The sequence below is a fragment of the Neolamprologus brichardi genome, chromosome 1, assembly GCF_056152115.1.
Source record: "Neolamprologus brichardi isolate AB-2024 chromosome 1, ASM5615211v1, whole genome shotgun sequence".
In the NCBI taxonomy this organism is placed as follows: Eukaryota; Metazoa; Chordata; class Actinopteri; order Cichliformes; family Cichlidae; genus Neolamprologus; species Neolamprologus brichardi.
The window spans coordinates 12777530-12803118 of record NC_142104.1 but is presented as its reverse complement, the minus strand read 5'-3'; the positions used below and the strand labels follow the sequence as shown (position 1 = coordinate 12803118).

Below are 25589 nucleotides of genomic sequence, written 5' to 3'. Positions count from 1 at the left end.
ACATCAAGCATTCTGTTATTTCAACAATGTAGGACTCATGTTGACTTTATCTTAGATAAGTTGGAAATTGCTTTGTTTCCTTTCTGAAGAAGGAAATTTCATGCAGGCTTTTCTCGCTGCCTTTTCCCCTCCCATTGGCAAAGAAACATCAACGACTTAAGCGGGTTTTACCCACCTAGTATGAAAACAATTGTAGAGAGCTGCCTCTCTGCTTCCAGTTGTTGTTGTTGTTGCTGCTTTTCTGCTTTAGTTTTAAATCTTTCACAGAGAAGAGACTTTTTCTTTGTCCCCAGCTGGGCCATTTTCAAAAAGTGATAAATTTGTTAGCTCCTTTTTGTTTTATGAAGCATGAAAATTTCATTGTTTATGATGGTGCAAGGGGATGTTTTCCTTATGTGTGTGATATAAAAGAGTAATATACTACAAGAGCTTAGGTTACGCATTTTCCCGTGCATGAAGCACCACAGTGGTGCCACACTGGATATATTAGAAATATTAGAATATAAAAACAACATATAGAGATTTGTTTTTCAGAGACCCTCCGCTCCAAAACAACTGAAGGGGCATTCTTCTTCTTCGCCATCTGGCTCTTTTATCCTGTTCAATGAGTTTCTTCCCTCTGCTCAAATTTGAGACTCGCGCCTTGTTAATAAACTCAACCTCTCATCCTCTGTCTTTGATTTTTGCCAGGTGTAGCTGCAGCGCTCGCCCGCACCGCCTGGCAAGATGGTGGCGTTGTCACTGAAAATCTGCGTGCGGCAATGCAACGTTGTGAAGACGATGCAGTTTGAGCCCTCCACGGCTGTCTATGATGCCTGCAGGATCATCAGAGAGAGGGTCCCAGAGGCTCAAACTGGACAGGGTGAGAATTAACCCTACTTGGTTGCAAAAACAAACTATGATTGGGGGTTTTCTTTGTAAAGACAAAGAAAGAAGTATAAACTTTACTGGCCGTGGTGAAGACTTTTGCAGCAAAAAGCAATATGTTGGAAATGTGGCTTAGATAATATTTGATTTACAAAATGTAGAGACGTTAAAGTCTCATTTGGTAGGTTTATATGTCAATTACACTGCTTTAAATTGGATTGCAGTCAATAAACAAAATTATCTTATGTCAAATCTGTGAGAAGACTTGGTTATAAATACAAAAAAAAAAAGAATCAAGTTTTCAACTGCACAGATTTGTGTCTTTCTTGGTAATGCTACCCAATAAACGAATGCTTGGATTAGATTATGTCACAATTTTGGCTGCTGTCCTTCTGATTAAGTCAGTGGGTGTCAAACCTTTTCAGACATGAACCTTCTTTCAGACCCTCCCTCCTCCCCACCCCCCCAAAAGAAAAACAAAAAAAACACAACAACTTGTTTTTGTGTATCAATCACTGATTCAAGTTGACATCCAGCGATTGAAATGTCAATATGACAATTAAATCGTGTTTAATTGCTTTACATAAATCACATTTGTGTTAAAATTAGATTTCATTGGCTCTTTACACTGCAAAGTTAGTCCCACAGTTTAAGAACCACTGAATTAAGCAACCATGGAATCTGAAATTTTTGCCATTACTTCCATGACCCCAATGCTAGCTTTCCATTTTACACAAGTAGCAGGTCTGACTTATCTCTTCCATTCAGCAGCACCAAAGTCATCATCCCTCTTTTGATTTTCCATGTTTACAGACTTGCCTTGCGCTCTTATGACCATTGTTACAGAACATGTGGTGAATGCTGTCATAGAGGGGTCATTATAGAGTTCATGTCATTTAATCTGATCCTGGCCTAGGGAGTCATTTTCAGTTCTTTAATGTCTAAAGTAGAGTTGTTTCTTCTCACTGCTACAGCTTCAGACTATGGCCTGTTTCTTTCGGATGAAGACCCCAGAAAAGGCATCTGGTTGGAATCTGGAAGGACGCTGGATTACTACATGCTCCGCAATGGGGTAAATAAATGTAACCGTGAATTATGGATAACTGGCATCATGGGTGACACACACACACACACGCATGTGAATAACGCTGTGTCATAAACAGCATAAACTGATGCTTGGTGGTCCCAGCGTCTCACACATTTTCTAATCATTGGAGGTAGCAAAATTACAAACACTCTTCACTTAAGTAGAGGTACAGATACTTGTGTTTTTAAAAAAAATACAGTTGTAAAAGTTGGAAGTACTGGTACTAACTCAAGTAAATAAAAGGCTAACTGAACTTCCTGCCACAATAACACCATACTTATATAAAAAATAATATTAATACAAAGGAATGTGAATCTCATTTCAACCTAAATTCGAATTCTAATGAATTTATTCAGCTTGAACATCTGTTAAGTAGAATTGAAGCAGAGAAAATCTATCTCTCTTTGCCTTTGCCTGCATTATAGATGAATGACTTTGCCACCATACCTGAGCAAATATACGCAGATATTATATGAGTTATTATGGCTGATTTCCCATAAAGGTGGAATTTAGTGAGTGAATCTAATCAGCATCATCAACTTAAATATAATTTACCCTTGATGGAACATAACATTGACTATGAACAGCACAGCTTCGCTGCACCAATCCAACATGGTGCATTACTCCAAACGGATCAGTGAAACCTTTGGAAAACAAAATGTTGGTGCACTTTAATTTGATTTGCAGAATATTTCACAATATGAAAAAAGCAAGATTATTCTATAAATCCCATATGTGTTTAAAAGGCTTTAAATTTCCACATTGTCAAATGTCCTGGAGTAGCTGCCTTCTCCCTCTGCTGTCCGGCTTTATATCTTTCCATCTCTTAGTAAAGTTAGAGCTCATTCTTTTCCCTTCCTGGGAAATACGGCAGCTGAACATTTAGTTAGCAGACACACTGTGTGACAAACTACAGACCAACACTTTGTGTGTTTGCTGATATTTGGTGAGCTGCCAGAAATCTGAAATTAGCCGTCACTTAAAAGAAAAAGAAAAGTTTACTCCCTTCATGCTCACTCCTCTTCTGCAGTGCTAGTTTTGCATGTATTGCAACCATAACCCCTGAGTGTAGTACAATAAGTCATATAATTTTGTGTATTTTTTATGTATTTTGTATTATGTATTTTTTCTTCCTGTTTCTTGTCTCTTTCACCCTCCCCCTTTTTTTAAGTGCGTAACCATCGATGGATCCACCAGTATATTGTCTAGTTTTGTTTAAATGTGTGTAATGGCAGGAAACATCTCCCCTCAGATGTTACCTAATGTAATGTAACAAGCCTGTTTTCAAAATATAAGAAGTACAAAGTTAGAGGTACTTGTTTTATAATGTAGGGAGGACAAAATAATTCTGCTTAAATACAATTTCAAAGTCTTGATACTTTGTTACTTCGCGCCTCTGCTAACAATACGTCTGTTACCTGGCCTTAAGACTGGGAGTGGGAGTTAAAGCCTTGCAGTGTTGAATATATCAGCAAAATGCTTCATTGTTTGAGTGTATTTAAACATTTTATCTGAATTAAAAAACAACATTTTTGATCGACATAAATTAACTAAAGAGAAATTGAAACGGCTGCCAAAAATCTCATTCAGACACACATCATGCACAGGAAGACAAAACAAAGAAGCACCCTGAGAAAATAAAAGCATAAGCTAAAACTGGGAACCAAGACACTGAGAACATCAAAAGAAGATTTTAAAAGCGATCCTTAAAGAAGTGCTATAGCCAGCTTTAGATCGCTTGCCAGCTTGTTTCAGAGGCTCTGATTCTCACTGCCAAAGGCCTGATACACTCTGGTGTTCTATTTAACTGCGTATCACAGCCCCTCGGTACATTCGTGCTTGTGGTTTTGCAGCTCTAAATGGTTTCTTCTCTTTAAATCCACCAAAGGCAACCCAGGTAGAAGGCATGACTGTGACCAATTATTCTGAACCAAATCTCGTCTCATTGTTGAGATTGGAGGGGAGCAGCAGGCTGTGATAGGCAGCCGTTAAATACGGTTTTCTGGCCTTTATTCTCCCCTCTCTCCGCGCAACCTGGATGCTTGTGATCTTTTTCTAAGTAGTTACTTTGACTCTCTCTCTCCCTTCATTCTTCTTTCTTCATTTTACTCACATTTTCCCCCTCTCTCTACCTTTTTTGTTTTCAACCAGGATATTCTCGAATACAAGAAGAAGCAAAGACCACAGAAAATTAAAATGCTGGATGGGGCTGTCAAAACTATCATGGTGGACGACTCCAAAACAGTGGGAGAGCTGCTTGTGACTATATGCAGTAGAATAGGTACATCATATCTTTGTTTTCTTATGCTGCCAATCCTCTCTGTGTTACAAATCTGTTGAATCTGAGCTGAACCTTTATGGACACACACACAAGAAAAGAATAATCTTTCCATGTGAAATCCTTTTCCTCCTATCTCTGATGGGAATCCTTTCTTTCCCCAGGCATTACAAACTATGAGGAATACTCTCTGATCCAGGAGACGGTGGAGGAGAAGAAGGAGGATGGCATGGGTACCCTGAAGAAAGACAGAACACTTTTGCGAGACGAGAGGAAGATGGAAAAGCTGAAAGCCAAGCTTCACACAGACGATGACTGTGAGTTCAAGAAAGAAATGCAAACATGAGTTTTCCCAATTTTTTTTTTTATTTTAAAGTGAAGTCTTTTACCAGAAACATGTTATATATGGAAAGCAGCACACAGTGGCAGTTTAGTAGCCCACGTTCACAGCTCTCTGCGATATCTACCAGCTTTCACTGGAATTTGGGACTACTAAATCTAAACTCCTGATCCCAGGTCAAAACATCTCACTTCCTGCCTATTTTGCATCCAAGATAGGAATGCAGCTGTATTCTGTGCCTGTGTGCGAAATCACTCCTTTCTTCCCTTTTTACTCCCTCATATATAGCAGAAGATTAAAGCCTTACTTTGTAATAAAGGTGAGCCTCACCTGGGAAGGACTGAATAGAGACGGGAAAGATGGACTTGCTTGTACTTCAAGAATAAGGGGATGTAGATTAGTCTGGTTGGGACCATAGTCTGTTTAATTTATGGTAATTATAGTTGATGTCAAATCCAAATAAATGTCCATAAATTCACTTTGCAGCATTTGTTGTCCCATAAGCTTATAATGTATATAAAACAAAGATGGAGCCACCATGAACAGCAGGTTTGAAGTCCCATCTTTAAACCTCAATTTAGCATTTTAGCTGTCTTAGCTTTCAGAAGCCAAAAGTTACTGTATTTGGAGCTATATGCAGCCCTACCAAACCTGGGTGGCAAGGTGGATCCATAGACACAGATACCTGTTTATTAGTGCTAAGTAACATATAGGTAAATAGTTAAACTGGCTTGTAGTACAGTTAACTGCAAAGTGAGCCTCCAGCACTGCAAACACTGTTATGAGTTTAGCTACAGCGTAGCAGACAGCAGCTGCCTGTTTCAGCACCCATCTGCCACTTAAAGCAGCCACGCCCCTAACACTGCAGAACTTTTATGCCTTTGTACGATTTAAACAGTTGAGTTATAAAAAAGGGCCACGTGCCACAAATGAGGAAATTTGCTACAGAGATGACAGGTGGCCCTTTTTTTTTCCTTAATCGGGCAAAATGTATTTACATTTGCTTTTTCCAGCCACTAATGTGAAGATGCAATTTGGTGTTTATCAAAAACAAATACTCGTAAATAAATAAATAAACCACACACACAAAACAAACTTGCTACTGTATATGGTGAGCATTAAATAAAGATAATAGACCTATGCCTCTTTAACAAGAGATTTCTATGAACCTGTTATTTTTTTAATTTTTTTAGTGAACTGGCTGGACCATAGCAGAACATTCAGGGAGCAGGGAGTGGACGAGAACGAGACTCTTCTCCTGAGACGCAAGTTCTTCTACTCTGACCAGAATGTAGACTCCAGAGACCCAGTTCAACTCAACCTGCTTTACGTACAGGTCTGGAACTTACTTTTAAATATGTCTTCCTCTCATTTTTCATTTCAGCAGTTCATGACTGTTGAAGCAGCAGTTTGCCAGTGTCAAAAACAGACACTTGGATAAGAGTGTCTCTCCTCTCCTGAGTAAAACAGGATGTGAGCAGACGATATGCAGTAAAATCCATTTTTCTCTTGTCTCCTAAGGGTGACAAGCAGCTACAAAAATGTGCACACGGCTGGCTGTTTTTTGATCAATTAAGGATTATGCAAGTCTAGAAAACAGATACAGTGGAAAATAAAGTCATAAACTTGATGTCTACAGTTAATTACTGACTGTTTTAATTTGTCTTTTAGGCTCGAGATGATATCCTGAACGGTTCCCACCCGGTTTCGTTTGATAAGGCCTGCGAGTTTGGAGGGATTCAGGCCCAGATCCAGTTTGGACCTCACATAGAGCATAAACACAAACCCGGATTCTTGGAGTAAGCATCTGTGTCATGACGTCTGTGGAAAAACGTGTAAAATATTAGTTTTTTTTTTTTTCTTTTTGTCAGAAATAAACAGAAAAGGAAACAACAAAAGGAGAGTTCACACTTTTTTCATTGTGTTTCATCATTCAGAGTTTCAGCTTCTTATTTTTCCTTTCTTTTCTAGCCTGAAAGAGTTTCTACCCAAAGAGTACATAAAGCAGAGAGGAGCTGAAAAGAAAATATTCCAGGTGTGTTTGTGTTGTCCCTTTTGATAAATGTACACGTTGGTGCACAAGCGTGAAACGTGGGGGATTTTCAGTGTTCTGAAAATCAATACATGAAAAATCTGACCTGCAGGAGCACAAGAACTGTGGCGAGATGACCGAGATTGAGGCAAAAGTAAAGTATGTCAAGTTGGCGCGGTCTCTGCGGACATACGGCGTCTCCTTCTTCCTCGTCAAGGTAAGTTTTTAAAATCATCCATTTGTCCTTTTACCAAATGTTTGAAGTACCAATGCTCTATTTTATTCCTTCAAAAAGTGAATATAGCCTCAAGTTCTCTACTTGCCTTTTTATTTATTTATTTATTTATTTATTGTAATAGGAAGCAGATTTTGGAATTAGTCTAACTGTAGCTGGAGCCTTTTATCTTCACAGCATGAAATCTGTCTTCTGGGTTTGGTGCTAACTGGATAAAGAGGCTGATGGTGGACTCAGCTTTTATAAACTGTCTGCTCCTATTTGAACTCTCACAGCTCGTTATGTCACCTTAAACTAAGCAGAGTACCTGTTGTAAAAAACCAAAATTTCCCAGTGAGATGAAAGAATGCGCTGCGTGCAAAAGCAAGAACCCTTTTGTGATTTGTTTGCCATGCATTTTCCCCTTGCGCACCTCTCTTGCTAACACACATACAAACACACACCGGCAGCACCTCCTCTGCAGGGAGTTCAGTGTGTTCCTGGAAGGAAACCAAATGTTGTCTGTGCAGCCGAGTGTGGCACTAAGATTATTTCAGAGTGAGTAGGGAGGAAGTGGAGTGAATGAGATATACTAGGAGACATTGCACAGGTAAACCGGCGATACTGAATCTCTTGAAGAAGTCCAGCTGCCAACAGATACGAGCTGATGGGAGCAATTTGCAGACTTCCAAATGCAGTACCTATAAAACTGTTCTGACAAGAGTATCAGAGTGACTTTTTTCCCCACGTAATTAGTCACAAAGAGGACATCTTGCAATGGAAATCTCCATTTGCATCATTTGTTCCTGTCAGCTTCGCTGCTCTCTAGTAGAAAATTGGATATTTCCTGGTATTACTGGGACAAGTCACTTGCGCTTTTCATTAATAGCTTTCATCACAAAAGGATAAAGAGCAAAGATGCATCTTGTTTTTTGTTTTTTGAAAAGGAAAGAAAGACACTGTGTTGTATTGGTTCTCTAGCTTTTAGCAAGTGGCTTGTGTATTCCTTTATTCTATACATAGCCATTATATCTGCTCACCTTTTGTTGTCTGTCATCATTGAGGTTAATTTTATGGAGCAGAAACATTTTAAAAACAACCGTGGGAAAAAAAAAAATCAGCCGATAGTCTCTAACCTATAACCTGCAGAGGCCCCAGTGAGTTTACAGGCCCCTCAGGATTTTTGCACAATTTACCTCTTTGCCCCTCGTGTCACAGTCCATCGCTTTGTGTCTCTTCTCTAACTGCAGCTCCCGAACAAATGTTTGCTCTTTCCATCGAAGAGAAAAAGGGGGGCAGAAATGTAATGCTTCATGGCTTAGGAAGCAACTTAAGTATAACATTAAAGGTTTAGTGAATACAGGAGATCTAGCAGGAGGTTGAAAGATGTTGACAGGCAGATAAAGACATGATTTAAGATGCAACATTTTAATTGCTAACTGGGAAAAGTTAATGTTTTTCCCCCCACTGGTTGAACAGATAAGTACCCATCTTGGCATATCATTGTGACAGAAAAATTAGACCTTTGTGCTGAGAGGAAGATAAATTTACATGATTTGCTTAACTTGTTAATCTGCCCTGTGCTTCAAATGTCTCTGATCGCACTTTATACTAGAGATGGCACGATACCACTTTTTTATGTCCGATACCGATACCGATATCATAAATTTGGATATCTGCCGATACCGATATGAATCCGATATAGTGTGTTTTTTAATCAATAAAACTGTTTTTTTAATATCTTGCTGCTTTTTGTATAAGTTCATACTCAAGTTAAAAAAACAACAACAACACTAAAGCTATTCTGTTATACCTGTATGTAAAAAAAAAAAAAAAAAAAAAAAAAAAAACCACACTGCACCCAAAATATTTCATAGATCAGCAACACTGATCAATCTAATAAAGTTAAACCTACTCCATCCTCCCTATTCTGGTATTTTAAAGAGTACTTAGCAGAAATATTAAGCAACCTAACTAATAGGGTTGCAAACTCCCAGCAAAAGAAAACCCTCTTCCTCATGATGCTTAATCAATGTAATCAACTTTAATTTGATGCAGGGTGAAAAAAATTCACAGAAATAAATTATTTTTCAAGAATAATTAAATAGATTCAACAGAATTGCAGACTGCACAGATGGTACTTTCCCAAAGGAAAAAGTAGTATAGCTTACTAGGGTATATTAGACTTAACAGTTACTATATACAGTAATGGACTTCTATACATTTTACATCAGATTAAAACTTTGGTTGTAAGATTCAGATAATTATTAAATAATTAAAAGCTAGATATTTTAAATGAGAATAAGAAAGAAAAGTATGTCTTTGTGCCCCCTTTTCCCTGTTAATGCCCTATCGGCACCCCTGGCTAAACTTTGCTAGATCCGCCCCTGCACAGTTACAGCCGTCAGCTGTAGAAAAGGATCCTGGTGTAGAAAGTAATATTAAATAAATTCTAACAACAGCTTATCAAGCTTAAACGTGCTGCTGTTGTTCAGCCGCTGGTTTCCTCTTTCTGGTGCAAAGTGGGCCAAAAACAAAGAAGAGAGACAGACTCGTGACAGAAAAGCCGATCAGCTGATCATTGATCAGTTTCACGATTGAAGTAGCAGCAGGAGAGAGAGAGAGAGGCAGTTGCTCTATATATTGGTTGTTAAGCTTAACGCGGGAATGCTTTACAAACATTCAGAGATGAACTTACACACTTGCTTTACTTCTCTCTGAGATAACTTCCTCGGAGATGAAATGTTTGCTAGCAGGCTACAAATACACACAGCTGCTCTATCACGTGACCACATTGCTCCTACGGTTATGAGCCAAGTTACGCCGTGTCGCAAGTTTTGTGAGGTGCTTTTTTGATATTTAATGGATCGGATTACATTTTTTATTTCTCTCCGATATCCGATCCAGTAATTTAGGTCAGTATCAGACCGATACCGATATGTAATATCGGATCGGTCCATCTCTACTTTATACCCTCAGTTATATTTTGTGTTTTTTGGCAGTGTTGTAAAGCTTACATGGTTCAAATTTGTTTTTGCAGGAAAAGATGAAGAGCAAGAATAAACTGGTGCCGAGGCTTTTGGGTATCACAAAAGAGTCTGTGATGAGAGTGGATGAGAAGACCAAAGATGTAGTTCAAGAGTGGCCACTTACCACTGTGAAGAGGTGGGCAGCATCACCCAAGAGCTTCACCTTGGTAAGAGCCACATTTTCCACCTTTAAGCCAAAGACTTTGAGCACATTTATTACAGAAAGCAGGAGCTCTGAATACTTCAGTAATGCTGGCTCTGTTGGGGGGCGTGTTTTATCTTTCATTCATTCTGTTTGCACTGAGCATCGTGTCGCTGCTAAATAAGAGTGACAGGCTCACGGTAAACCCAACAATTCCTGTGGTGCTATAAAACAATCACTGTTACGCTCAGCCTGCATGGCTTTTTTTGCCCCTGGTGCACTTCAGATATTGAACAGACTTTTTTTTTTTGTCAGTGTCAAAATCCCTTCTTTGTGTCAGCAACATGGGTCTAATCTTGCAGGTCTGGAAGACGCAACATCTTAATTAAATTAACCCAGCCTCTTTCCTGCTGTTAATTCGGCAGAGTGCTCTGCCGTTTAGTCCGCGTGTTTTTCGTGACGCTGTGATTTCAGGTTTGATTTGTAGCTTTCGGAAGATGTCATGGTGGAAGGTTTAGCATTTTAAGTGCGCGACTGTAAAGAACTCTTTATTTTACTTAGTCCTTTTTTAAAACAATACATGTGGAAGTAACCTTTGCAATGCTCCGCTGAAAGAAATCTTCAGTGTCTTGTAAAACGTCTACCCCAAGATTGCTGTTGGTTTAATCCAATTCTCTGTATGTTGCAGCTTTTTGATGTCAATCAGTGTTCTAATCCTTGCAGTAAATCCTTAGCCTGCACAGCGCACTCTGCAGTGGTTACTTTCCTTACAATCCACGATGAAATGCATGTATAAGATGTGTGTGTGTGTGTGTGTGTAGGACTTTGGGGAGTACCAAGAGAGCTACTACTCTGTACAGACCACTGAAGGGGAACAGATCTCCCAGCTCATTGCCGGTTACATCGACATCATTCTCAAAAAGGTGAGACATTTATCTCTGGAGATGCTGATGAATCCTCGCGAATCAATATCTTCCTGTGACAAATGCATTCTCACATCTGTTGATACTAGACACAGCCCAGCCACTGTGTCATACAACTCCATTTAAATAAAAAGAAGCACATGTGGAAAGGCTCACGTGGCACCGGTATACAGCAGGAGCTGGTAATAAAGCTTAGAGTGAACAGCTGAGGTTCCATGGTTAACACAATTACCTATCACTGTTATAGGCATTAGAACTGTCGTCCCCTCCTTTTTCTGAGGGTTAGAATACCATCCATCACAGGTGTGTTCAAGGTTTAGTTGTATTCTACTCTGAATGACCAAATTTGTCATGAACCTGTGCAAGTGTGCAATTCTGTGTCACTCAAATTTTTGTTCTGTTATTTTGTTTCCTGCAGAAGCAAAGCAAGGATCGCTTTGGATTAGAAGGTGACGAGGAGTCAACAATGCTCGAGGAGTCTGTATCCCCGAAAAAGTATGTGTATTAGCCTGCTGAACAAAAGTGGTGCAAGTTTTACCTGAGCTGGTTGCTGGTAAAGCCTGCAAACCTGTTTGTCCTGTTTATTTTCTAAGCAATGTAGCCTCTGTTTAGCATAAATCAGCAGTCTTTATTTAAGCCCAGTTGTATTCGAATATATGTTGAGTATAAACGGTCGTATGATGATGCTTTGACCGTGAGCACGGTGCAAGGCGTTCTCATATTATTTGAACATAGCACAAGATTAAGTCTTTCTTTATTTCCGTCTCTCTGCCGCCTGTGGCCACAGCTCAGACATCCATCTCGCAGAACCTCACTTCCTTATCCTGAAAGATAATCATTATGTGAGGAAATTTTGCTGCACCAGACAGGCAAAGGCTCTGTCTGAACATTTCCTTATTAGATGTATATTAGCTCACCGAACCACAGTGGACTCTCGGCGTGTAACTGAAGTCCTTTTCCTTTCATGCCTCAGTTGATATTGCTTTCCTGTTTTCAACCGAGAGAGTATTTGTTGCAATTGTTATTGTATTTTTTTTCCCCTCCTTCGCCCGCTTTTATCCAGACTTGTTCACTGGCTGTAGGCAATCGTCTTTAATATTACAAAGACATAGTAAGCCAATCTCTGGAAGGCCTTATCTGCAGAAAAACAAAACAAACCTTTGTCTGCCAGATGTACACATTGCAAAGACTTTTCAGTATATTTCTGCTTTGTGCACAGTCACAAATGCACGTATGAGAAGACTAATGTTTTACATGCATCATATTTGCAGGTCCACCATCCTTCAGCAGCAGTTTAACCGTATGGGCCGGGTGGAGCACGGCTCTGTGGCGCTGCCAGGGGTGATCCGCTCTGGCTCAATCGGCGCAGAATCACTTAGCATGGGTACCATGCCATCCCCTCAGCAGCAGATCACAATGGGTCAGATGCACCGTGGACACATGCCACCACTGGTAATGATGCCTGTAAAGTTTCCTTCCCTGTTAAAGCCGCACGTGTAAGAGTTGTAGCGATGCTGCTGCACACATTAACTAGTGAATTTAAGAATCAGTCTAATATTCGCAGTGTAAGGTGACATGTTTTTATCTTTATATGCAGAGCTCAGCACAACAAGCTCTGATGGGAACCATCAACACCAGCATGCAAGCTGTGCAGAAAGCCCAGATAGACCTGGGGGAGGTGGACAACCTTCCACCACTGGGACAAGACATGGTACCCTGCATTGCACTTGAACTCCTAATATATATGCTGATATTGTAATAGTAATAATATGTCTATGAGATGTGTTATTGAAAATCATGTTTGTAGTATTTTTACATGCTTCAGCGATGATTTGTGGTCTCTGTTTAGGCATCCAAGATGTGGATCCAAAACAAGATGGATGAGTCAAAACACGAGATCCACTCCCAAGTCGACGCCATCACTGCAGGAACAGCCTCTGTTGTCAACCTCACGGCTGGTCAGTGGCTCTGGCAGGAGTCAGCACAATCTGATAATGCTTTTCTTTATTAATTTCGTTTTCAGGACATGAATCAGTTTGTCCACTAAGAAAGCGTGGATTTAGTCTAGCTTATAGGAAAAAATATAATTAATTTCAGTCTTAATAGTAGAGCGTGTCTCTGGCGTACACTGTTCAGTGCTGACATTTATTTAAAATAAACACAATTAGGTATTTTGGGAATTCTACATAAGGCCCGTAAAGTAGTAAACTAGTGGTGCTCACACTTTTACGAGGAAGTGTTAGCGGCGCTATTTTCTTGCAGTTAAAATTATTTGGCCAATTAGTGACTTTAAAGGAGACATTTTCCATCACTCTGGTGTTCATTATCATCATTGTAGAACCTGTATAAAGTCTAATAGCTCTCTCATATCCTGCTGTGGTTTGGAGAATGTGCGCTGGTGAAGGTGTCGGCTGGCTTTGTGCCAGTCTTGCCACTTCATGTTGAAAATAATTTATTGGTGTGGTTTTTTCAGCTTAATGCTCTTGGGAATTGTTCCCAATTTTTTCGCTATTTTTTAGGGTTTTTGTTTGTTTTTTTTGCTTATTTCTCTCAGCTGAAATAGACTTATGTGATTATGCAAAGTCTGTAATCTTGGTTAAAGGCAAATACTTTTGATAGTTAGCTGACTGACTCGGTGAATCTTTCGTTTTGGGGTACCTTTATTATAATCACTTCTCTGAGACCGTATATTTTCCTGATCTCCTCTCTTCTGTTCATTCTTAATCATAATTAGCCGATCCTACCGACACAGACTACACGGCAGTGGGCTGCGCCATCACCACCATATCCTCCAACCTGACTGAAATGTCAAAGGGTGTGAAGCTGTTGGCTGCACTCATGGAGGACGACGTAGGAGGAGGCAACGACCTGATGAAGGCCGCCAGGACACTTGCAGGGGCTGTATCTGACCTGCTGAAGGCTGTGGAGCCGGCCTCTGGAGAGGTGAGCGAAAGCACCCCAAACTCTAAGAATATAAAAATAAACCAATTTAAGCTCTTTCAGTATTTAGGTTTACTTTACATTTTAGTGCCATATCTATTACTGCGGCAAAACCGATGGCTACTAAGCTAAAAAGCAGCATTGTGTATATTCATTAATATCGTCTACTGCATATGTAATATGTGGAAGGTCAGCTTTGGTTGTCGGTTTAAAGTCAAATAAGGTCTGGACATAAAGGAGGTATTAGAATAGAAGCTAAAATATGAAGGGAGGACCAAATTTGCACACTGTGTTGAGACCAGAGGGAGAAGGAGGAGGAGGGGTGGCCACATTGATAGAGGCAAAAAAAAATGGAGAATGTGTGAAAATGAGTCCTCGCTCTGGATTCCAAGCATCAAGCAAACTTTTCGCCATTTGTACTCCATTAAATGCCAGATTTTGTGTGTATGTGCCTGTGGAGCTTTTTCTTCAGTCCAAATGGGCAAACTAAAAAAGCTAATCAAATTGGTCACAGAGCAGCTCTACCATGAAACAATGGATCGTCTCTGAATAATCTATTTTCTCTCTTGGTCCTGAACTAACCTAATTATATTACCATCTTCCACTGCTTGACAGCTTTAACTAACTAAATTGTTATGGTGAATCTGAATAAAGACAGGATATTGAAGCCGAGCTGATCGGCACGTAGTTTGGAGTTAGTTTGAAGGACTTTAATGTAAGGATGTGTTGTTAATTTGTTTAAAAAAAAAAATAAATCTATGTACTGTACAGTGTTTAACCGAAAACCATTAAGCTTTACACAGGTGTGCATCACTGTGCATGCGGATAGTTGGAAAGGTGAATTGTAGATTTGAGTTTAGATGCTGCTGATCCAACGTACACAACACACAAATCAAGATATAAAATGCTGCCGGGTGTTTAAATACCGTTTCACATCCTGTGTGTTTTCTACAGCCAAGACAGACTGTGCTGACAGCAGCAGGCAGCATTGGTCAGGCCAGCGGAGACCTCCTGCGCCAGATTGGAGAGAACGAGACAGACGAGAGGTTTCAGGTGAGACTGCAGCCATTTATCACCTCACTGCATTCAGAGAAAAGTCAATGCTCTGGAACTGCCACTCACTTAATCAAAATCGCCTTGTATCCAGGGGAAAAAGACCAAAATATTGTTCCATATTTTGATCACGTTTTTGGTTTGAGTTGAAGGATTTCCCAGCTTTTAATCTAGAAACAATGAAGCTTTTCTTTAGCCTGCCTTCCTAAACACATTCCATTTTTTGCTTGTTTTGCATTTCACAACAATTCAGTTAATGAGTTGAACAGATGTGGAGTGGCTAAATGCGTATGTGTGTTTAATTGGATTATTGAGGCAGAAGCTTTGATGAGATTTATTTAGTTGCATATAACTGCAGATAATCCTGCGCTGATTTTTGCTTCACTATAGTGTTGGTTTAAATGTTCATTTGTACTGTATGATGCTGCTGCTGCAATTTCTTCCATTTGTTTATGGCTATTATATCAAATGGTATATATGCACAGGTACATAATGTTGCTAATGAGGTGGATTTCCACGTTTTCTTCCATGTTTGTCGCTTTACAGGATGTCCTGATGAATCTGGCGAAAGCAGTGGCCAATGCAGCAGCCATGTTGGTGCTGAAGGCCAAGAATGTGGCCCAGGTTGCAGAGGACACCGTCCTCCAGAACCGGGTCATTGCTGCAGCCACACAGTGTGCCCTGTCCACCTCTCAGCTGGTGGCATGTGCCAAGGTACAAAAATATGCTTTGTTGGATGTGATATGAAATAAAAGTGAAGAGCTCTGTTCCTTCACCAGTCGTCACAAGCGTGAATCATATTTTTTTTAAAAACTTGACCGATATTACATTTTTGGGCCTACACCAGTACTGGCTTTTAAGGAATACAACTTTGAAATATCATCCGCTGTTTTAATATTCCTGCATGTATTCCATAAACTAAACATAGATCTTTGATGTTGGGAACTTCCGTGCTAAATCCCTTATCTAACTCCTGGTTGAGAGATATTTTCTGTTGCTCCATCAGCCCTCTGTGACAGGGCGCTGCGCTCCATAATCAAAACTATTTGAGCCAAATGGGGAAAAAAAGACAGCCTGGGGAGTTGATTGTGCCCTTACAGCCTGAAGAGAATTAATGTAGGATATACCTGAATCAGCTGAACATCGGAAAGTATTAATTATGATATCGTCTTGTCTGTCTCTTCTTCTTTAGACATGTAGATCAGTAACTTTTTTTGTGTTTGTGTAAAACAGATCACTTGTCTTTCCTTCACTCTTCACTGTGTTCTCCTCACACACAACCGATGGAAGAAAATGTTTTATTTTACATCCAGCATTACTAATATTGAACCAAACCAACAGACATAAATACTCCCACTTCTTTCCTGTTTTTAGCTAATACAACTAAGTAGTGGAGGTTGTGAGTTGTAAGCGTCATTTACTTTGACCACAAGTGTTGGCGAAAAAGATTACATTTATTATGTTTATAATAAGGTTCATATATATAGTTAATCCATTAAAAAACAACTTAATTGGCGTGTTATTGGTGACCACTCCCCATAACTCTGTCCTTAACTGAGTCAAGCAGATGCTGGATATTAAGGTCAGATTTGATGTACTGAATGACAGTAGCTTTGGGTTTGCTAGCTAAAGGAGCTTATAACATGAGTAACAAAGGAAAGACAAAAACATGGAAATGTTGAATGATTTACAGAGAGAGTCTGCCAGGTACAGGTTTTCCAATTTTTAGCTACTAAGATCAGATCTCTAATCCCTAAACCTAACCAAGGAAAAATGGCAGATTAGCTTGGGTAAAAGAACGAAACTTGAGGCACACAACGATGTGTGCGGCTGGTAAAGTTTCTGGGCTGCTTTTCCTCATAACAGCCATCCTCCAAGATTTTCTCCATTTAAAGCAATGCTTTGTCAGGGATTGTAACATCCTAGTCCTTTTACTGAATCAGATTTTAATATACTAGTACATGCCCATGCAACAGTATTGTTTGGTCTGTTTATAAACTGATATACATAATAAGAAGGAGCGAGAAAGTATCGTAATTAAACCATTTTTGTTGATCCCCTGCAATGCTCAGGTCCTGCGCTAGTACATTGTTAGGTGGATGCCAGGCAATGTGATTCGGTATATAAATAACGTTGACGATTTATGGATTTAAGACATTATTTTCAAGAAATTAAAAGGCTGTAACGCTTTTATAAGATGTTACAGATACATAAATGTTGCAAATGGGTCATCTCAGCTCATTGGTTGGTGGTTGTTGGGCAACATGATGATGTAATTATTTGCACCCTATTTGAACCCTTAAGGGCCAAAGATGTACCTGTGTACTAAGTTTGGCTTAACTATTAATCACGCAAGAGGAGTTCATAAACAAGCAGATAGAGATTGTGTATATTATAGTAAAGATCCAACAAAATTCTTTGTGTGTACAATATGGAAAATTATGGGTTAATTGTTTATTTCAAAAACTTAAGCAATGCCATCATCTCCTCAGTTGCGATACTACTCAGCTACATGTGCTGCAGACAGTACTCGGTGTCAATGCTTGGCTGTGTAAACTATGTACTGGATTCATTTTTAAATTGCCCAAGCAGTATTCGCATGAGATACATTAAATATGATGCTTGTTTTTTAGAAATGATGTGCTGATTGAATAATGGGGATTTTTTTGGCGTTTATTTTGTCTTGGATGTGAATATTACACTTAGCATCTTACAAGAAAAACACTTGGGAAAGACTGCATTTGGTTTCCTCTTTGCAATATAATCACAAAACCGTGTTGTAGATTTGATAAAAACGAAATGATTTCCTCAAATATTAGAATTACCTATCATTTTTTCTGCAGCGCAAACTTCCATTTTTATAGTGGGGAAAAAAAATCAGTATACGCTAAGGCACTGATAAATACCCTGTGCCCTCATCATATTTGTGCATCTGTAATTGTACAGCCCACATGTCTCTAATTAGTTTAAATGCCCTCCCGGCTCCTAATCTGAATAGTTGCATTTACAAAGCAAATCCTCACCTCTGTTCATATCAGCGTGATGAGAGCCATATGCTGAAGTCCTTTTAAATTTGTTTTCTCTGTTCTTTGGTGTTTTGTTTAATTAATGATGAAAGAGTGTTAAAGTGGTACATTTATTCCAGGTTCCTGTTTGTATTTGAGGCCTTTTTATTTTAAAAAAAATTGTTTTTGTGTTACATTTCTCACACAAAAGAAGAAATTATATATATTCTTTTTCATCTTTATGTTGACGTAGGTGGTAAGCCCAACTATCAGTTCTCCAGTTTGCCAAGAGCAGTTAATTGAAGCTGGAAAGCTTGTCGACCGCTCGGTGGAAAGCTGTGTCCAGGCCTGCCTTTCAGCCACAGAAGATGGCGAACTTCTCAAGCAGGTTAGTTTGGTTTAGTTTAGATCAACATTGCGCTAAACCTTTTGCTGCCTGGTGGAATAATAAACAATGAATATCTTGTGTTAAAGGTGAGTGCAGCAGCCAGCGTGGTTAGCCAGGCTTTAGGAGATCTCCTGCAACATGTTCGTCAGTACACCTCAAGGGGAGAACCGATTGGGCGCTATGACCAGGCTACGGACACCATTATGACTGTCACTGAGAGTATTTTCAGCTCAATGGGAGATGCTGGTGAGTCCAATTGAGGAGAATTTTCTAGTACTTTAAAATCTGAAATATGCTTCAGTGCATGTCCAGTGCCACCCTTCCTCACTTGAAGTCAGGAAGGTTGGTAATGTATGAGGACGACAGGAGTGACAGACAAGTACTGTATGTGAGTGTGGTGTAGGGCGTGTATGAGGAGGCAGTGAGACAGTGATGAGGTATGTGCTAGACGTGACAGATGGGTCCAAGGTGGTGGTGAGATTACATCAGGGATCAGCTCTGAGCCCCTTCTTGTTTGTGATGGTGATGAGCAGGTTGACAGATGAGGGCAGGCAGGAGTCTCCATGGACTCTGATGCTCACAGGTGACATTGTGATCTGTAGTAAGTGTAGGAAGCAGGTGGAAGTATGCTCTAGATAGAAGAGGAATTAAAGTCTGTAAGAGCCAGTGTGTGAAAGAGAGGCAAGTGGACAGGTGAAGAAGCAAGTTAAATACCTGGGGTCAGTCATCCTAAGCAATGGACAGTGTGAGCGTCATGGGTGATTTGTGACAGGTGAAGGTTTACAAGGTGGTAGTGAGACCTGCTGTGATGGTTTAGAGACAGTGACACTGATTTAAACAAAAAAAGGAGGCGGATTTGTGGATGCTGAGATTGTTGTTGCGATTGACCAGGATGGACAGGGTTAGAAACGGGGACATCAGAGAGACTGTGCAGGTTTAGCGGTTTGAAGACATGAGACAGTTTGGACATGTGCAGAAACAATGGACAAAGGATATTGAAGATGGAGCTGTTGGGCACGAGGAAAAGAGAAAGACCACAAAGAAAATTCATAACTGATGTGACAAAAGAGGATGGAGGCAGATGAACTGGTGGGGCGACCAGATCATCTTCAACTCTGGGTCAAGTGCTCATTTAGAAAACTCAGCATGCTAATATGCTAAAACTGAGACAGTTATAAAGTAAACATGTTATGTGTCTTTGTCTTGCTGATGACCTGTTTCCATCATCCAAATTTAGAAGTATTATGAAAGTAATTGCTGATAATCTGGAGAAGGGGGAAAAATGAACACAAAGAAATTAAACAATGACTAAAACACATTCAGTGGCTTGTAGGCAAAGCTCACAGCTACTAGCTGATAAGTGCCATCTAAGCTGTCCAAGTAAAATCAAGTGTCAGCGTTGACCTATCAACACTTTTAACCCACGAGAGCTGAATCGGCCTGAAGCATCCTCCAAAAAACCAGCCATAAGTATATAAATAGTTACCACAGCCTACTCTAGAGCTAAAAATGTGAAACTCAACCTGTTATTCTAAGAAGTTTGAGTTTAAATAGACAAATACATTAAAACAGTGCCAGTAGGTGCATTTTTCTTTAAAAAAAAAAAAAAGGCTTACCACATCTCTAAGGCTTGCAGTCCCTGAGTAGATGCTTTTGTGTATCTGTGCCTCTTCCTGTCTTCTTCTCTGACAGACTGATGTGATGCTGGGTTTGAATGGACTCCTGTCAGGCGTTGTGAGTCCACAGAGAAAAGCTGACAGTGATTTTAATAAGCCTGACAGTAGAGAAAGACCAATAGATGGATATAGATGCACTGAGAATGTCAGGGCCTAGAGGTCAGCTCTGACAAAGTGATTGGCCTGACAGTAGAAATTGCTGTTTATTCTTCTGAGAGCTAAATAAAAGAAGAACGACAGAAAACGCCGCCTTTGAACTGGTTGTCAAAGACGGTATGTTATGTTATGTCACACCCAGTATAAAAAAGATAAAGTGTGAAGAGCATAAAAAGAGTCGCTCGTCAGTAGTGTCAGGTTGAAGGATCACCTTAGACATTCACATGAATTACAGAGGCTTATCGTAAAGTAGCTTTTAGGGTGTGTGTCTTTGGCACATAGATTATAAACAATAATTTCTTTCATCATTTTTTATTTTTTTTAATATTTTAGTCTAGGTCTGTTCGATATAACGATATATATCGGATGACGATATAAAAACGTCTATCGTTTCATTTTACGCTATAGTTTGTTTCGTGGTGTTGCAAAATAAACTGTTTACGGCAATATTTTTTCATTATTTTGATGGTCACTGTAGTGGCTATATTAATTTCTTAAAGTTCTCTCTTTCTCTTACATTTAATATAACCACACTACAGACAGACAAGCGTTTGTTTTTATGCGTTGTCGTTAGCAACAACGACGGTAAAACCACCGCGTGTCCGCTTGTTCCACATAAACCTTTCACAATAAAGCTCAAGATCCTGTTGAGACTTTTCAAAATAAACGTAAAAGATCGTGAATCATGTGAAAGATGCAGAGTGTTTACGGATGAGAAGCAAAAAAAGAGCCATCAGGTGATAAAAAAAATTAACCTTAGACTCAAACGTTAGAACAGGCTTTTCCCCGCAGCATGCTGTGTAATAAATACTCACAAAGAAAACGGCGGCCATTACAACTTATGTCTAAAAATGTATCGTTTCATGCATCGGTTAAAACACTCGACTCCAGGTACGCGAGGCCCAGCTGGAAACACTTCACGCAAGTCGAGCTGCCCGAGATTCACAGCATTTACAGAAAATGTTACATTTTTGTGATTTATATCGTTATCGACGATAGAATTCTTATATCGGGATATGAGATTTTGGTCATATCACACAGCCCTATTTTAGTCTGTATTCTTAGACTTAGTCTAGGAAAGTTTGAAATGTGCTGGTAATATTTACATTCACTTGTTTCTTTGTGTGTCAAGGAAGATATAAAGTCCTCCAGATCTTGTTAGGAATACAACTCTTCCCCCACACCGAGTGAAACATGTTTGTATATTTTCTTTCTCTCCCACCAGGCTCTCTTTTAAAGGGCTCTTGTTACACCTCAGTCATATTTATTACTTCAGACAGTGGTAATACAAGTGAATGCACAATAAGAAAGCTTAAAAATTCTGTATCTTACCTTATACTTTCTTGGGTTTAAAATTTCCATCAAAAAAGGTCTTTTGATCAATGTTACATCTGTTGGGCTTTTTTCTTTCCACTTTGACACCAGAGGTAAAACTGATTCTTTTGAACGTTTCCCTGAGCTCACCTTAAAAAATGTGTACCTGTAAGCAGGATTTCTAATATCACATGTTGTTTAAAAGCTGATGTTCACTCATCACAGTGCTTATACCTCATATGCATCTCTTTTAATAATGTAGTTGGAGTAGTGCTTGTTTTAGTGAAACTTGAATCTTTGTAAAGATTTCTGCCTTTTAGTTAATTGAGCTTTTTTGTGGCAAAACCACAGAAACAAAAAGATTGCTCAAAGCAGTGTAAAATTTATATAAGCTTAAATATCTGAAGGGGATCTTTTATGTTGTTTTACTGATAGAAAATTAAAATATTTCAAATTAAAAATCAATACTGTCTTGTTAAAATGTTTATCTCCTCTGCTAGGGTTTGCCAGCATGGGAACATTATTGCATCGTTATCACTAATCAGTACAAAAGAAAGCAGTTGTTGAAAAGGGTTTGACTAATATTGCAAGTGGTAAAAGAAATTTTAAATGCTGTTATCCAAATTGTTCATTATTCAGTAAACTTGGAAGCATTTGCAGTAAAGAGATCTAAAAGTACCCAGTACAGGTTTCTTAAAAACAAGCAACCACCCGGTCTTTTTTTGAAACCTCTAACCATTTAGAGTGGAAGGGACTCGAGTCTGTCCCAGCTGACATTGGGAGAGGCTGTGTACACCCTGGATAGATCCTTAGTCCATCACTGGGCTCCTGAAATTGAACAAAATTCCTAATCCAGTATTATTTTTTGGGTTATTTTATTCCTCCTAAGCCAGAATTTTATACTTTGTTGAACCCTTTTTGCTTTTTTGCTTTTGCTAGTGCATGGTTGTACATCTTGGTGTTTAAATACCTCTTGTTCATAATTTGTAGGGTTGTACATCACATTAGTGGGAAACATTCACTGACATAATTTGAATCCATTCATTGAGAAAACCCCTCCACGAGGAGGGGTTAAATGAGCCTGTCATTAGTATGACTTCTACATTTACCCCTCATCTCTCCTCTTTAATCCGTCGCTGCGTTTCTCAGGAGAGATGGTGCGTCAGGCTCGAGTCTTGGCTCAGGCCACCTCCGACTTGGTGAATGCCATGAGGTCCGATGCAGAAGCCGAGGTTGACGTCGACAATTCTAAGAAGTTGCTGGCAGCTGCTAAATTGTTGGCTGATGCCACAGCAAGGATGGTGGAGGCAGCAAAGGTAAGAATCATATTTATTAAATGGTGAATGGACTGGTTCTTATATAGTGCTTTTTTTAGTCGACTTGAGCAATCAAAACACTTTATCCTACACACAGCACTTTTTTTGCATCTAAGTGCTTTCCATCTAATAATCACTCTGCGATCAAGGGATCACTGGCAACTCAGGGTTCATCATCTTGCCCCTTTAGTATGCAGAGTGGAGCAGCCAGGTATCGAACCAGCAACCTTCCAATTCTCCTTAGGCTAAAATTTCAAAAACACGCCTGTTTATCTTTTTTTGGAATTTGGCTTTGATACGTATTCTGTCCCCAAAAAGACTGAACTGAGCTAAAGATTTCATTTTAATCTCAGTAATGGCATTTTTAAGATTGTGTAAAGATCCAGTGGGCTTGGCTTTGCTTCTCTGGTATGTATAAAATGACCTTTATAGTGACAGTAGAGGGGAAAGAAGCAGAACCAGAGACCCCAAGAGGGAGGTAGGTGTATGTGTGTGTGTTCACACAAAGGGGAGAGAGGTTATTCTGCTTGGTCTTGTTGGCACGGTTCTAATTCTTTAATAAAAGATGACCTTAAAAACTTTTTCAATTTAAAAAGAAAAAAAAAAACCCCTCTTGATCCTTATTTCTAGGATGCTTTTCTCAAAGTCAACATCTACAGGGTCTGTCTTCTTGTTAAGCTGCATATTGAATTGTTGTTGGTTAATGTTGTGAATTATCGTTGGTGGTTTAGTGACACTGCTCATTCTTTTGTACTTGTAGAGTTTGTGTGTTAGAGTCTGTTTGTGAGTTATTTTATTTTAAATACTTTGAAATTACACATTAAAAATCTAGGCCTTGTTTAGTTCATTTATAGACACTTGGAGTTGTGTGAATAGTGACTTTTTTATATTGAAAATATAATACATTCAGGCAGTTTTGGAGCTCACTGAGTAACAAATTATACTTTGAAATGAAATGAAGAAAATCCTGCTCCCTTAAACCTTCCTCTGATAAACAGCAATAGTTGAGATTAGGAATTACTTTGAAGTAACAATAATCAACTAAAGTGTAAAATTCACAGAATTGGTCTGGAGCAATAGATTGTTTCATTTTCTCTCATCTACTTATTTCTTCATAACTCTTTTATGAAAGCAACATTAAAATTGCCTGGACATCAAAATTCATTCTCCCCAGACTTTTGAGGTCAGGCTTAGCTTTGCCTCTTATCTCATCGTCTATTATCCAAATTATTTATCTGCTATCTTTCTACGTCGGTCCCGTTATCTGTCAACAGAATCTCACGCTGATATTAATAACTCTCAACTCCCACCATGAAAATTAAATGATGCCCTCCAGCTGGTTGGTAGAGTCTGATGCCAGACTTATCACCATCACAGCTGTATGTTTATCCGTGTGAATGGAAGCTGAGACCTTAGCCAACCATTGCCTTGGTAACGGGTTTAGCATATTTAGCTTATTTCTTTTGCTCCAAATTGTAAAATCAATGCTGATGCTTGAGCACTGTTGACTTGCTGAAACTCGCGTGCCTTGCTGCTATTAAACAATCTCGGATTTTAAAGAGTAGTTCCCCAGGATGAATTCTTTCTTGCAAAGTGTTGTTACACCCCGTGGAAAACATCACTTTCTAATAATTATGCAAATTGGCTGCTCTATTTAAATGGTGTCAGCAGTTGCCAACAGGCTGATGACAGCTGCAAACTGCACCGACTCGAAACCGGTTACTAACAACATTTTAACTCTGATTAATCCTCTTGGAGCACAAAATGAGTTTTGTTTTTGTCTGTGTGCTCGTGATATATTGGGTTGCAGTGACTTCTGCCAGTAGCATCAGTGAGGTTAAATATTTCTTTAATGACATGTGTTGTCATGCACACCTTCCTCTCTGTGTAGCTGCAGGTGATGCTCTCCATTAATTAACTTAATGGCAGCAGGCTGAGCTTTCTCTCCAACAGCAGGAGACGGGAAGGTGCGAGTACCCAGTAAACATGTACTGCTGTATGTATAAACAGGAAGATGGAAAAGCTTCTTGATATGAATAAACAACAGCTCCTGACATTTAGCCGTCTACAAAGAAATGATTGTTCGCATCAGGTTGAGCAGTGGGAAAGTCATTTTCAAAGATTTCTCTGGACTGGACGTTCTAAGATTATTTCTTCCTGCCTTGCCTATCTGTCATGTATATGTTTATCTGTGTGTGTGTTCTCAGGGAGCAGCAGCCTACCCAGAAAATGAAGACCAGCAGCAGAGACTGAGGGAGGCTGCAGAGGGGCTGCGTGTGGCCACTAATGCTGCTGCTCAAAATGCCATCAAGAAGAAACTGATCAACAGACTGGAGGTCAGCAGAGCAAAATTAGCAGTTGCACATCGACCCAAGTGAATAAGCTACCACAGACAGATGATATTTCTTCCTGAATTTAGCCTGGGAGGTGATACCGTGCTATCTCCAGCACCAATTCTAAATGTCACCATCTCTAAAGTTGTATTAGTATTAGGATACTGTGTCACCGTCTACAAAGTTCAAATGAGGCACCAAAGATTACGGAAGATGAGATTTTGATGTTTAGTAAGCTGTTTTCACCATTTAAATGTCAGGTTTTAAATATTTGCTTCAGTTTGTTTATTTCTTTCTTTTTGCCTGAAATGGGAAAAGAAGTACAATCGAAATGGATCGAAAGTTGCTCGCATGCCTTAAGGTTGCTTGACTCACAACTCAATATCGCCTCAAATAATAATGTTGAGCTCGTTCAGAAGGATTTCTAAAATTCACCTGATTTTGTTTGTTTATTTAATTTCATTTTTTAAATGCACTTTCCTTGTATATAGTCTTT

At 39.4% G+C, this 25589-nt stretch overlaps 1 protein-coding gene across 2 annotated transcripts in view; it reads left to right on the top strand.

Annotated features, from left to right (window-relative positions):
* Positions 1–25589, top strand: part of tln2a (talin 2a) — a 111307-nt gene that overhangs the window by 54451 nt on the left and 31267 nt on the right. For both annotated transcript variants that reach the window (XM_087831942.1, XM_087831987.1), the window contains exons 3-23: positions 691–862; positions 1842–1939; positions 4106–4235; positions 4397–4549; positions 5766–5908; positions 6244–6371; positions 6544–6607; positions 6717–6821; positions 9859–10014; positions 10811–10912; positions 11331–11407; positions 12184–12364; positions 12510–12623; positions 12762–12870; positions 13647–13855; positions 14807–14905; positions 15452–15619; positions 18164–18298; positions 18385–18544; positions 22594–22760; positions 24968–25096. In XM_087831942.1, coding sequence (XP_087688068.1) covers positions 727–862; positions 1842–1939; positions 4106–4235; positions 4397–4549; positions 5766–5908; positions 6244–6371; positions 6544–6607; positions 6717–6821; positions 9859–10014; positions 10811–10912; positions 11331–11407; positions 12184–12364; positions 12510–12623; positions 12762–12870; positions 13647–13855; positions 14807–14905; positions 15452–15619; positions 18164–18298; positions 18385–18544; positions 22594–22760; positions 24968–25096 — 2763 coding nt within the window. In that variant the 5' untranslated portion in view covers positions 691–726. The remainder of the gene's footprint in view (positions 1–690; positions 863–1841; positions 1940–4105; positions 4236–4396; positions 4550–5765; positions 5909–6243; positions 6372–6543; positions 6608–6716; positions 6822–9858; positions 10015–10810; positions 10913–11330; positions 11408–12183; positions 12365–12509; positions 12624–12761; positions 12871–13646; positions 13856–14806; positions 14906–15451; positions 15620–18163; positions 18299–18384; positions 18545–22593; positions 22761–24967; positions 25097–25589) is intronic.